The 12274-nt window shown below is 45.9% G+C and overlaps 1 protein-coding gene across 3 annotated transcripts in view; it reads right to left on the bottom strand.

The window, feature by feature from the left end:
- LOC121711445 (pleckstrin homology domain-containing family G member 1) overlaps positions 1 to 12274 on the bottom strand; it is a 108349-nt gene continuing 96075 nt past the window's right edge. For all 3 annotated transcript variants that reach the window (XM_042095054.1, XM_042095056.1, XM_042095055.1), the window contains exons 10-17: positions 11752 to 11838; positions 10082 to 10115; positions 9629 to 9763; positions 9393 to 9415; positions 9091 to 9276; positions 8735 to 8848; positions 5622 to 8145; positions 1 to 3906 (exon numbers count right to left, since the gene is read on the bottom strand). In XM_042095054.1, coding sequence (XP_041950988.1) covers positions 2906 to 3906; positions 5622 to 8145; positions 8735 to 8848; positions 9091 to 9276; positions 9393 to 9415; positions 9629 to 9763; positions 10082 to 10115; positions 11752 to 11838 — 4104 coding nt within the window. In that variant the 3' untranslated portion in view covers positions 1 to 2905. The remainder of the gene's footprint in view (positions 3907 to 5621; positions 8146 to 8734; positions 8849 to 9090; positions 9277 to 9392; positions 9416 to 9628; positions 9764 to 10081; positions 10116 to 11751; positions 11839 to 12274) is intronic.

Genomic DNA, 12274 nt, shown 5'->3' with positions numbered 1-12274 from the left:
TTATTTTAAGTCAGCTTTTATTTATTGCCTCAAATACATTTCTTTCTTGAGCGATGACAACTAGGCAGTTAAAAAAGTACAGTACAGTAAGTTTCATTTAAACTTTAAATTTTTGCGGAGCAAACCTAGAGCATGATACCAACAATCCTAAAATGTACATCTTTACAAAATGTTAAAACGATAAATGATAAAATGATAAAAATGAAAAAAGTGCAAAAAGAGGTGATTTAAACCAAGGATTAACAGTCCCCACCTGTGAAACTTAAAACAACATGTACATATGAAAACAACCATGAGAAATAAACATACTTCATATCATATTCCAATGTGTTTGGCATATTTACATTAATATTAACATTAGGCCATGACATTGCTATTATTCAAAAATGTATTATTTCATAATGGTAAAAAAAAAAACAAATCTTTAACAGTGCTTAAAGAACAAAAGGTAAAATTCACAGTCACAACACATGAACCAAATTTGACACAATATTGAAGAGGAAAACTATTAAATAAATATTTGTCGGTATTATTTACTTTTTAATTTACAAACTTGGGTTATTGATTCTATTCCAGGGCACCGGGCTTTTTCACGTAAATAAATACATTTTCCATTTATTAAAACTAAATTGTGGGACATAATGTCATGTGTATCAAACCAGAAGTGACCAGATTGTGTGAACATGCTTAGAAAAAAATTGCAGTGTACAGCTACATGATTCTGGAGATGAAAACAGTCGATGTGTGACTTACTTTAAACAAAAGTTGACCTTTACATTTAGTGTGTGTGTAGGGTTGTGACACAGTGCCACCACAATACAAGCCAAGTCTGGAGTCTGAAGCCAGCCAGACCACCACAAGATACACCATGTGAATGAGGGTGCATTGCATGTGTATGTGCATGGGTTTTAAAGAACATGATATGAAAGTGACTGCTGAGCGTTTTGGTTGAAGTTGTGTGAACAGGAGGATGGTGATCAGTAACTTTTACAACGGTGTGACTGTTGGAAGTGGAGGGGACTGAACCAAACAACAACAATAACAACAACGGAAAAGTCGCAGCAGACGACGCATCAGAAAACATCTGACGACGTAAACCTTCATCCAACCTAATCCATCCTCCTGGTCCCTCAGGAAGGCTAACGCTTCAGAGGAAAGTAGAACGCCTTAACAAGTACTGCCTTGGAGAGCTTAGGCCAACTCCAGTCAAACTATGCACAATTTGGAGCAACCTAAAAAAATATTGCTATCTAGATCACAAAGTTTAAAATAGATGGCGACTATTTAGTTCAGGGGCATCTGTAAAGTTTTACAAGGGTAAACCCCCCCTAACTGCACATAGACGCTTCATGAACGCATGAAGTTGAGGCTGCGGAGATGGTCTGAAGACTACGTCTTTGCAAGGAAAACTGAACTGACCCACTACTGACCAGCTCTACCCTAAAATGAGTGTGACTAGGAACAGACGCAGGCCGATAAATCTGACACACTAAAATGACGCAGTTTGTTTTCTGTGTTTTGTTTCAGTTCTTTTTTCAGTTTTTTTTTGTTAATAAGCTGATCTGACTTTTCTTTATGCAATAGGTGGATGCAAGAGTTTGCACAAAGTCTACTGTTGTACATTAAGAGTCACCTTTGTCAAATATTCCTACTCAAGTTGATTCCTACTATGAGGGGGGGGATCTTCAATCACTTAAATAGGAGCGCTAAAATCTTCGTTTAAAACTTCAGCTGATAAATAGTGTGCTATATAGCCAAGCCCCAAGGGGGCGCTAAAACGATCCTGTCACAAAATGCATGTTTGTTTAAGGATTGCATCTGACAGGTTACCAAGTCTAGCTCGGCTAACAACATGAGATCTAATATAGCATCTATGTACAGGCTGCTGAGTACATTAAAACTACAGCTTAAAACTGCTTTTTTAAGCCTCGTCCCTTTAAACCATGTGTGTATCACTGACACAGACTTCTAGACCAGGTAGGATTCACTGGCTTAGGTGCCCTTGCAAATGTCTAGAAACTATACAAGTCCAGGTCTAAGAGTCCAAGTACAAGTGTCTCAATCTGTGATTTGCTTTGTTTTCTTTCAAATGAAATCTGCAACTCAAACAGCAGATCCAGTCCTTAAATATACATCTTTTTTTGTGCCTTGTGTGTGTGTGTGTGTGTGTGAATGTGTGAGTGTGTGTGAGAGTGTGTGTGGCATAGAGAGTGAGGACTTCTTGTGAGGTTTTCTCAAATTAAGATACTGTGAGAAAGTAAACAGTTAAATAAAAGACACAACAAATACATATTTTACACACACAAACACAAACATAAAGCTGATAATTAGCAGATACTTTATCCTAATACTTGCACTGCATAAGCAAAATGTGGGTTTGAGTGTGTCTAAAAGATATACCATGTCATGTCTCATCCAAATAACCAAAGGTTGAGTGCCAAGGTGTCGGTGTGTTATCAGTTGTGTGTTCTATTTCAGTGTATTTGGTGTAAATATGCAGTTTGGTTTTTTGTAGTTTAAATATTCTGTGTCTTGTGTGGCATTCCCATGTGTCTTAGCTAGCATATGGACACTAGATTGTACTGTACAAACACCTTGCTATAAGTATATTCCTCTGTAAAACATAGTATATGGTGACAGTGTACTTCCACCAGAATCAGATGTATAACTAAAGTCAGTTTGTGGGCTGTTTAGTAGTGTGTAGTTGTGGGCTTTAGTAGTGTCTTGTGTAATTTGTGGTGCTCTGTCTCCATTGTGTTTCCTTAGAGTGTGTGTGTGTGTGTGTGTGTGTGTGTGTGTGCGTGTGTGTGTGTGTGTGTGTGTGTGTGTGTGTGTGTGTGTAGCCCGTACAGTATGCCCCTAGCAGTGTGCTTTTGGGTGGCATCGTGGCTGTAGAGCGCCCCCTTCAGGCGAAACTGCTAGAGCTGAGACACTGGAACTTCTCGCGGAGGGACTGGACAATGTTCTGCTGAGCCAGGCTCTGCTCGTGGGCCTCCGCGTCACTCCACATGTAGTCGTTCAGGTGATCTCGGCCCATTTCGGCGGCGGTTTCATGTCTGCTCTTGACCGGGCTGCAGGGCAGACTCTTGGCCAGCGACGGGCGCCTTCGGTCGCGCTCCGCCTCGACCTCGTCCTCCGAGCGGATCTCCACGTAGTCGTCGTCGTTGTCGTCGTCGCGGAAGTTGGCCAGGTAGTTCTGCGTGGCGGTGACCGTACCCAGCGGCTGCTGACCGCCACGGTTCAGCACCAGCACCTGCTGCGAGTCGCACAGGGTGAGGTCAGAGGTCGCCGGGGGGCACTCAGGCAAGCTGTGCTGCCGCGGGCCGAGACCTCGTCCATTCGTCGCTTGGCCTCCGCGCGACCCCGTCTCCTGCTTGCAGTTGGCCACACCCCCGCTGTTCTCCTGCTCGGGCTGCTCGGCCAATGAGGACGAGGACTGGCAGCGCGTGTAGGGCGGGTCCTTCAGGGCGCGTGCTGTGGTCACCCCCAGCGTGGCGTAGATGTGCTCGGGCTCGTCATCCCTGGCGGGCGTGGACACGCAGCTGCTCCAGCGCTGATTGGGCGGGCTGGAGGGAGAGGGCGGGAGGTTCTTGAGCGCCGGGACCGACACGGTCTGCGCCATCCTCTGAGGGGTGGACGTGTGCTGCTGCAGCTCGGACCGCTGCTGCTCGGGGATCTCGCGCGTCCAGGACAGGAAGTCGGCCAGCTCGCCGTTGCTGTAGGTGCAGTTCAGCCAGGCGCCCTCGAGGGTGGCGCTCTCAGGCAGGGAGGGCGAAGAGGCCAGGCGTGGCGCGTGGGGCACCGACAGTCGGCCCCCTGGCATGGCCCTCGGAGAGCCGGAGCCTGCTGGGGCCTCCTTAAACATGACCTGGTCATACAGAGTAGAGTACTCCGCGATCCGCGCTCCTGCAACAGACAGAAAAAGGAAAAAGAAAACAGTCAACTCAAGTCACATTTAAATACTATTTACTATTAGGTATTTAAAAATAACAGGAGTTATACTAGTGCTTTCCTAATCCAAGTAAAAGTCAATCAATTTGCGATTAAAATGATTGAGAATAACATAATAGAATAAGAGTTTAAATAAATATGATATAAAACATTAAATAAATTAATAAAACATATAATCAATAAAGGTTAAGAGAGACAGAAGGTTACAGAAGGGGAGAAGAGGAGATGGAGAGAGACACAGTTACAGGGAGAGAAAAAGAAATTGTGATGGGACAGTGAGTGTACATGAGAGGAGACAGTGTTTGAGTGTACAAGAGAGGAGACAGTGTTTGAGTGTACTAGAGAGGAGAGAGTGTTTGAGTGTACATGAGAGGAGACAGGGTTTGAGTGTACTAGAGAGGAGAGAGTGTGTGTATTAGAGAGAGGAGACAGGGTTTGAGTGTACTAGAGAGGAGACAGTGTTTGAGTGTACTAGAGAGGAGAGAGTGTTTGAGTGTACATGAGAGGAGACAGTGTGTGTATTAGAGAGAGGAGACAGGGTTTGAGTGTACTAGAGAGAGGAGACAGCGTTTGAGTGTACTAGAGAGGAGAGAGTGTTTGAGCGTACTAGAGAGGAGACAGTGTGTGTATTAGAGAGAGGAGAGGGTGTTTGAGTGTACTAGAGAGAGGAGAGAGTGTTTGAGTGTACTAGAGAGGTAAGAGATGTAAAGAGTTATAGTAAGGACCAAATAAGGTATGTTTATATTAGGGCTGTCAATCGATTAACTTTTTTTTATTGAATTAATTACATACTTTGTGATTAATTAATCTAAATGAATCGCATTTAGAATTTTTGCTGTGAAAGTATTTAAATATTTCAATTCAAATGAGTCATTAAATAATCAGCATTAGTGACATTAAAGTTCAAAAACTCTTTTATTATTATTTTCACTGTTCAAATAATGGCCATAATAATCTATGATATGACCTAATATCAGGAAATGAATTCAAAAATGCTTCGGGAAGAAGTTTTTTTTCACATACAAGGCATTTCAGGCCACAGATATAACATAGGGGACACAATGAAAATAAATGAACACACCCCTCAATGTCAACACTATTTTTTTGCATTGATGTGTGACTTTAGAGTTAACAAACTCCGGTGATATGCAAATTCCTTGCTGCAGACATTGCAGAGGACTTTATTTTAATCAACACTTTATTTTTATCAACACCATCAGGCTGTTTTTTAAAAGTAAATGTTTCAATCAATGATCTAGGCAGCCCATTTTCTTCTCTCTTCTTCATTTTACAGTTTAATGGTTACTGACTAAAACGGCTCGGGGTCAAAGGTCATACAGAATCGACCTTTGACCCCGAGCCGACAGATCGAAAAATTTATTTTTTCAAATTAATTCATCAAAATTAATCAGTTATTTTGAAAGCCCTAGTTTATATTACAACAGTTACCATCAGAAAGGTCATACAGAATCGATTAATCCGCGTTATTTTTTTTTTAATCAGTTTTTTTTCTTCAAATTAATTCATCAAAATTAATCAGTTATTTTAAAAGCCCTAGTTTATATTACAACAGTTACCATCAGAACACCAGATTCCCTGTTTTATGGCAAAGAATGTAGACCTGTCTACTTCCTGTCCTTCCTATCTACTTCCTGTTTCTAGCACCTCACCTATAGCAGCTCCGCCCTGTTTCTTCTCCTCCAAGATGGCCGCCAGGTCCTTGGGCTTGGAGCGTGAGGTGCTGGGGCCGGCGCTAGAGCGCATGCAGCTGGGCTCCACGTCCATGCTCTTCATCTTCAGCAGCTGGTTGGCCTTCTTGATCTTCTGGCTGTACTGCCGCGCCATCAGGAACACCCGGTTCTTGCCCTTGTCCCCCAGGTCCCCCAGGAGCTGGTCGCTTGCCTCCCCAAGCAGCAGGTCCGGGGGGAACAGCGTCCCCTCCAGCCCCGGGAAGAGGCTATGGAGGTCCCGCTGCATGGTGTCCCGTGTCGGCGCTCCCCCAACCCCTGTCCCTGCTGCCGCCATCGGGGTGCACAGGTCACCCAGCTCGTCCTCGTCGTCCATCCGGAAGCTTCCGCTGCTCAGACGGGCGAGCTTGTTGCGGATGCTCTTGACGGTGCCGACTGGAGGGGGCTCAGGGATGACCGCGGTGATGTTGATGGAGGGGATGGGTGCTGGGGGCAGGTGAGGCTGGGTTGGTGTGGTTGTTGGGGGCAGGTGAGGCTGTGTTGGGGAGGGTGTTGTTGGGGGAAGGTGAGGCTGGGTTGGAGAGGGTGTTGCTGGGGGCAGGTGAGGCTGGGTTGGTGGGGTTGTTGGGCGAGTTTGAGCTTGAGCGTGAGTAGGTTTTGGTGGGATAGGATGCACTACATTGGCTGTTGTTTTTGTTGTTGTTGTTGCTGGGGCAATTTGGTGAGTTTGGCCTATTGTTGTTGGTGTAACATGACTCGATTGGGCTGTTGTTGTTGTTGTTGTTGTCGGGGTTACTTGGTGAGGTTTGGTTGTTGCTGCTGGAGGTGCCTGATGAGTTTGGGTTGGAGTTTGAATCAGGGGAGGTTTGGGTGGAAGCGCCTGACTCTGGATCGGCTTGGGAGGGAGTGGTTGGGTCTGGCCAGGGGGCTGAGTTTGCTTCTGCTTAGGAGGGAGGGGCTGGATGGGCTCGGAACATTTGGGAAGTGGCTGAGAGGTGCAAGACTTTAGGGGGGGTGCTCTAGTGCTGTTCTTGGGGGGGTTGGGAGGGGCTGAGGGGTCAGGTTTCGTAGGGGGTGCAGGAGAAGGGGACGGGGCAGGGGTCAGAGAGGGCGGCTCATCCACTTCGAAGGAGTACTCCCTCCTCAGTTCGGGGATCTTCAGGCTGGGGATTTTAAAGGTGCAGGGTGGACTCATGGAGCGCGTCAGGGGTGCCTTGCCGCCTTTGGGGTTGGCTTTAGAAAGCGGCTTCTTCTGGGGCGAGGATGTGGCTGAGCGGCACTTGGCGGCCGAGTCGTGGGCGGACACTGGGAAGGCGGCAGGGAGCTTGTCGGCTTTGCGTTCGTTGTTGCGGATGTAGTTCTCCAGATCGTTCCAGATGGCGTCCACCTGCTCCGACATCTGGTCAGACGCCGCGCTGGGACGCCTCTGCTGCTTCTGCTGTCGCCCGCTCTTCTCCGAGGTTGCCGTGGAGGACGAAGACGGGCCTGTGTCCGCGAGGACGGACAACGAGGACGTGCTGACGTGCGAGTGATCGTCGTCTGTGACTCGCAGGAGGCTCTCCTCAGAGGCGGACACGCCTAGCCCGAAGCTCTCGTCGATCGAGAGGTCCGTCACAGAGCTTAGGATCGCGCTGTCATGTCCGAGCATCGAGTCCGCTTCCGCGTTTAGTTTTGGGCCTCGGGAAGGTAGAGGAGGCACGATGAAAGTGATCGTATCATAGATCCCCTCTTCCTCGACTATCCTCAGTTCGCTCGAGTCCGCAGGTGCCCCCTCCTTGGCGGAGGACCGATTATTCTCAGATGGTAACATTCCACTGGGCTCTACCGCAGCGGGGTTCGACCCACCTTTGACCTGTGCCGCCCCTGAGGGGCCAGGCTTGCTACTGCCACCACCACCACCGTCGTCTGACTCCCTTCGCACGAGCCCCATGGCCTGCAGCTCCTCGAAGCTGATGTTGTCGTAGACATTCTCGATGTCGTCGATGGTCAGCTGCTCGGCCGATGACGAACCTGAGATTTCGTTGCTCGAGGACTCGCCGTGACTACTGTGGTGATGCTCGTCCTCCTTGCCGCTCGTGTGGCTACGGGGTTTCGCGTTCGCCTCACTCTGCTGCTCGCCCACACTGCTGGCCCGCCGCAGGACATTTCTGCCCCCTCTGGCCGGGAGGTCTAAGTGCAGCGTCGCTGACGCCGATGTCGTCATAGTCATCTGTTCCACGTGCCAGCTGCAGGGTCGCCCGGGGCGACTGCCAGAGGACGACTCGTTGGACTCGCGGTCACTCTCCTGCTCGCCGCCCGTCTCTGGGGGCATGAACATCTGGTAGATGTCCTCGTCGTCCTCCACCTGCATGGTCTGCTGGCGCGTTGGAAACATGGCACGGCGTACCCGGTGGTCAGCCCAGATGTTGGGCATCCCCACGTGGGCGTCGCCTGGCGACTCCGAGGGACTGGTCACTCGCAGGGAGGGGGCATGGCTCGGATCCATCTGGAGAGACTCTTTAGCTGTCTGAGGAGGGCAAGGGAGGTATGTCAATCACTGAAAATACTGTTGTCAGTTTCATCAATTTTACTTGTATATCCTTGTAAAGTTTGATATTATTTTACTTGTATATCCTTGTAAAGTTTGACACATTGTCTTCTTTTGTTTACTTTACCTTCATAATACTCTTAATAGTCATAATAATGCTTTATTAAATCTGTAGGTGAAAAGTGATGTAAGATACTAATGACAAAGATATCACACTATGTCCTAACAGGATCTGAGCGAGCAACTGTCAATGTTATCTGTCTACACTAAATCCCTTAAATATGCCCTTCTATTGACTCATATTTCTCATTCAAAATAGCAGAGCAAAGCGAGTGACAGAAAGAAAATAGAAACTGGGCGTCCGACAAAAGTTCTCTCAAAACGTTGCATTGCATCGCGCTGCTCGCTTTGCTTGCAGTCATGACACTCCAATTGAAAACAATGGAATTCAACGGATTTTATTGCAAATTTTTCGCTCGCGTCACATCCAGCTAGGACATGATGTAAGGGTCATGTGTGTGCGTGTGTGTGCGTGTGTTTGTGTGTGCTAGTATGTGTGAGATGCTACCTGCAGATCTGAATGGTTGTGGTCTCTGAGACGGTCGATGCAGTCCACAGACACTTGAGGATTCAGCCGTTTTCGGCTGCTCTTGCCTGGCACTTTCAGCCTCTTCCCTGGGCCCTACACACACACACACACACACACACACACACACACACACACACACACACACACACACACACACACACATGCTAGTGTTTGAATCCAATGTTTTTGTTTGAGGTATGCAAGGGTACGCTAGTGTCCGAGTCCAATGTTTTTATTTTGTTTTTATGACCACAAGGACTACACTACAGGAAAAACTATTTTGCACTGATGGACTTGTAGGCTATCTCAAGGTCAAAGGTCATGTTGAGGCTCACCATTCCGCTTTCATCCTCATCATCAGCATCCTGCTGGTGAGGTCCCTCTGCGTCCTCCCGGTCACTCAGGTCACCATGGTCACATGGGTCCAAAGACTCATGTGATTGGCTGACCAGGCTACGAGACCGACCAATGGAGCCCAGATGCATCACGGGAGTGAGCAGAGTAGCCCCTAAACTGGAGCGCTGATTGGTGGAAACACAGGAGGGTAACAATGACTCATAATAAAGTGACCACCAGCCAAGATGATTAAGCTTAATATGCACAAATGTGTGTGTGTGTGTGTGTGTGTTCTACATACCTTTTGTATATCTGGACTGGCCACTGTAAAACATCACAGAGACAAGAGCAATGGGGAGAAAACATTAATCATTTCAACCTCATTTCCATCACCATATGTAAGTAAGGTTGTGGACTGCTAGGCCGGCCAAATCAACTTAATTACTGCATTGATTTCCACAATAAAGCCAACATACAAACCCTGATGTCAACACAGGGTCCCCATAACCACATATCAAAACACACCCACACACATACCAGCTTGTTTAGAGTTCTTCAGTAGTTTGGACAGAGGTTCTGATTTCCTACGGACACGCCGGGGGGAGGGGCCTTCTTTGGGATGGCCGGAGCTCTTGTTCTCTCCGTCAGGACTATAGTGGAAGCCTGGGTGATCTACACGAACACACAGCACACACCAGAACATTAGTTTAAAATGGACTACAAGAATATTCTCCAAAAATAAAACATAAAAGGTACATTTTCATACATATAAATCTTTATAACCACACTATCTCTACCTGTACTCATAAAACTTACACATTATTATAGACTTAAATAATTATCACAATAATGTAACAAAAATGCAAGATATAAATGTAACTAATAAATAGGTATATCTTTATACTACCACTACTATTACCATAACTATATAGCTATGGATAAATATACTGATAACTCCATTAGTGACGTTGTCTTTAAAAGTGGACTTACGAGCTGCATCCATCTCTAGAATGGCTTGTTTGGCCTGGAAGGAAAGTATAACAAGAAAGTATATAACATCACTATGTATTTAAATCCATCACCAGATGTTTACTGACAAGTGTATACATATGCACCTATTCACTCAGAAATGCCCTTATGCCTTGCCTGGAATGAGTCTGCACTAAACCCATCCCACCACTAGAGGGAGACTGCCAGCAAAGCCACAGAGAGAGGTACTCTAGAGTGAGCTTAAACCATGATAAAACAGAGAGGTGCAGAAACACGCTCAGTGAATTATACGTGCAACAGCATACAAAATAAATAAAATAAATTCTGTATGTTTAAAACTATGCTGTCTAGATGGGGAATACAAGGATACAAGGATACAAGGAAGTTTATTGTCACATGCATATAGTTACTGGAAGTAAGAAATGCAGTGAAATTATGTCTGGTGTCAGCCTATTTGTGCATTAATGGGGGGGGGGTAAAAAGTGCAGTAGAAGAGGGGTTTAGTAGATTAAGTGGCAAGGGCTGCATAAAAAAAGGTGGGGGAGGATTGGGATTGGGTGGGGGGCACCAACAAGGAGCACCCAAGAGCAACAGGGGCAAGGAAAAGTAAGTGGCTATACGGCCTCTTTTAGCTTTTAAGAGGTGGGCAGACACGATTTGGGCTATTCATGACAAGTGTCTGGAAACAATGAGTATGATACTAAATGGTGTTGACAGTGTATGGGAGCACGGCTGGCTCTCTTCCAATAACATGCGTGCATCAGTACAGGTAACCGTAGCATCAGCTTTGCTCTTACACCATACACCACCCCTTCCCAGATTTAGATAAAAAATCACCTGTGTTTCTTCCCAAATGTAGGCCTATAATACACACATTTTGATGTAATATATATTTACAGGGTCCCAACCCATTTACCCAGACATGTCAAAACTTTCCATGATGTTTCAACGACCTTTCACAGCCTATACATACACACAATTGCATACTACAAACTACTGTTCCAAAATGTCAGTGAATTTACTGAATTTCAGGTTTTCCTGGCCTTAAAATTGGCCAGTAATTTTAAAATGCCATGACTTCCCCAAAATTCCACTGGGGAACTCTCTGTTCTGTACATTGTTATGTAGGTAGGTATATTGTGTAATATACGTTTGGCTCAGTAGGACAAGGCGTCTCCTGATTATATAGTATATGTTTTCATTATTAAGTGCAGGACTTGAAAGACCCTTTGTTTTCCCGACAGCCCTGGGAGACGCAAGCCAGTGAACCCCAACCAGGAGAAAGTTGTAAATCTCGATCAGATAATGATGTGTTTTATGATGTTTGGGGTTGTGTATAACAGAGGAAGAAAGAAGCCGGCGGATTATGTGAGTGTGTGTGTGTGTGTGTGTGTGTGTGTGTGTGTGTGTGTGTGTGTGTGTGTGTGTGTGTGTGTGTGTGTGTGTGTGTGTGTGTGTGCGCGCACGCGCACGCGTGTGTGTGCATGTACGTGTATGTGTATATGCGTTGTGTGTTTGTCTGAGAGTGTGTGTGTGTGTGTGTGTGTGTGTGTGTGTGTGTGTGTGTGTGTGTGTGTGTGTGTGTGTGTGTGTGTGTGTGCGTGTGCATGTATGTGTATAAACGTGTCTGTCTGAGTGAGTGAGTGTGTGTGTCCTAGGCGTGTTCTAACCTTGGCCGGGATCTTGGCCGGGTGGTTCTCCAGGATGAGTCTCTTCAGGTGCAGGATCCATAAACGCTTGTCCTGCTGGGACTTGGCCTGAGGGCCAAACAGCAAAAAGCACGTCAACACATGACCACTTAGACAGTGTCAAGTCAAGTCAAGTCGGCTTTTATTGTCAATTTCTTTACATGCACTGGTCATACAAAGAATTGAAATTTCGTTTCTTACTTTCTCATGCAGACATAGACATGCTTTAAATACAGACATAGACATCCTATAGACATAGCCATAGACCATAAAACATTAAATTAAAGTGCAAGACTGAAATATAGAACATGTATGTATCAAAATAGAAATATAGGACATATATATAAAAAAAAAAATAGAGGTAGTTGTGTTGTATATTTATATAGTCTTAACAGTTACATGAAGTTTAAACTTGTGCTTGTGTGACCTGTATATTTACATTGATATGCAGTATGCAGTAATTTCAAGTATATCAGGCTTGATGTGAAGCAGCAACACGTTAGGC

This window comes from Alosa sapidissima, chromosome 6, assembly GCF_018492685.1.
Source record: "Alosa sapidissima isolate fAloSap1 chromosome 6, fAloSap1.pri, whole genome shotgun sequence".
Lineage (NCBI taxonomy): Eukaryota > Metazoa > Chordata > Actinopteri > Clupeiformes > Clupeidae > Alosa > Alosa sapidissima.
This window is presented reverse-complemented; position numbering and strand designations above follow the sequence as displayed.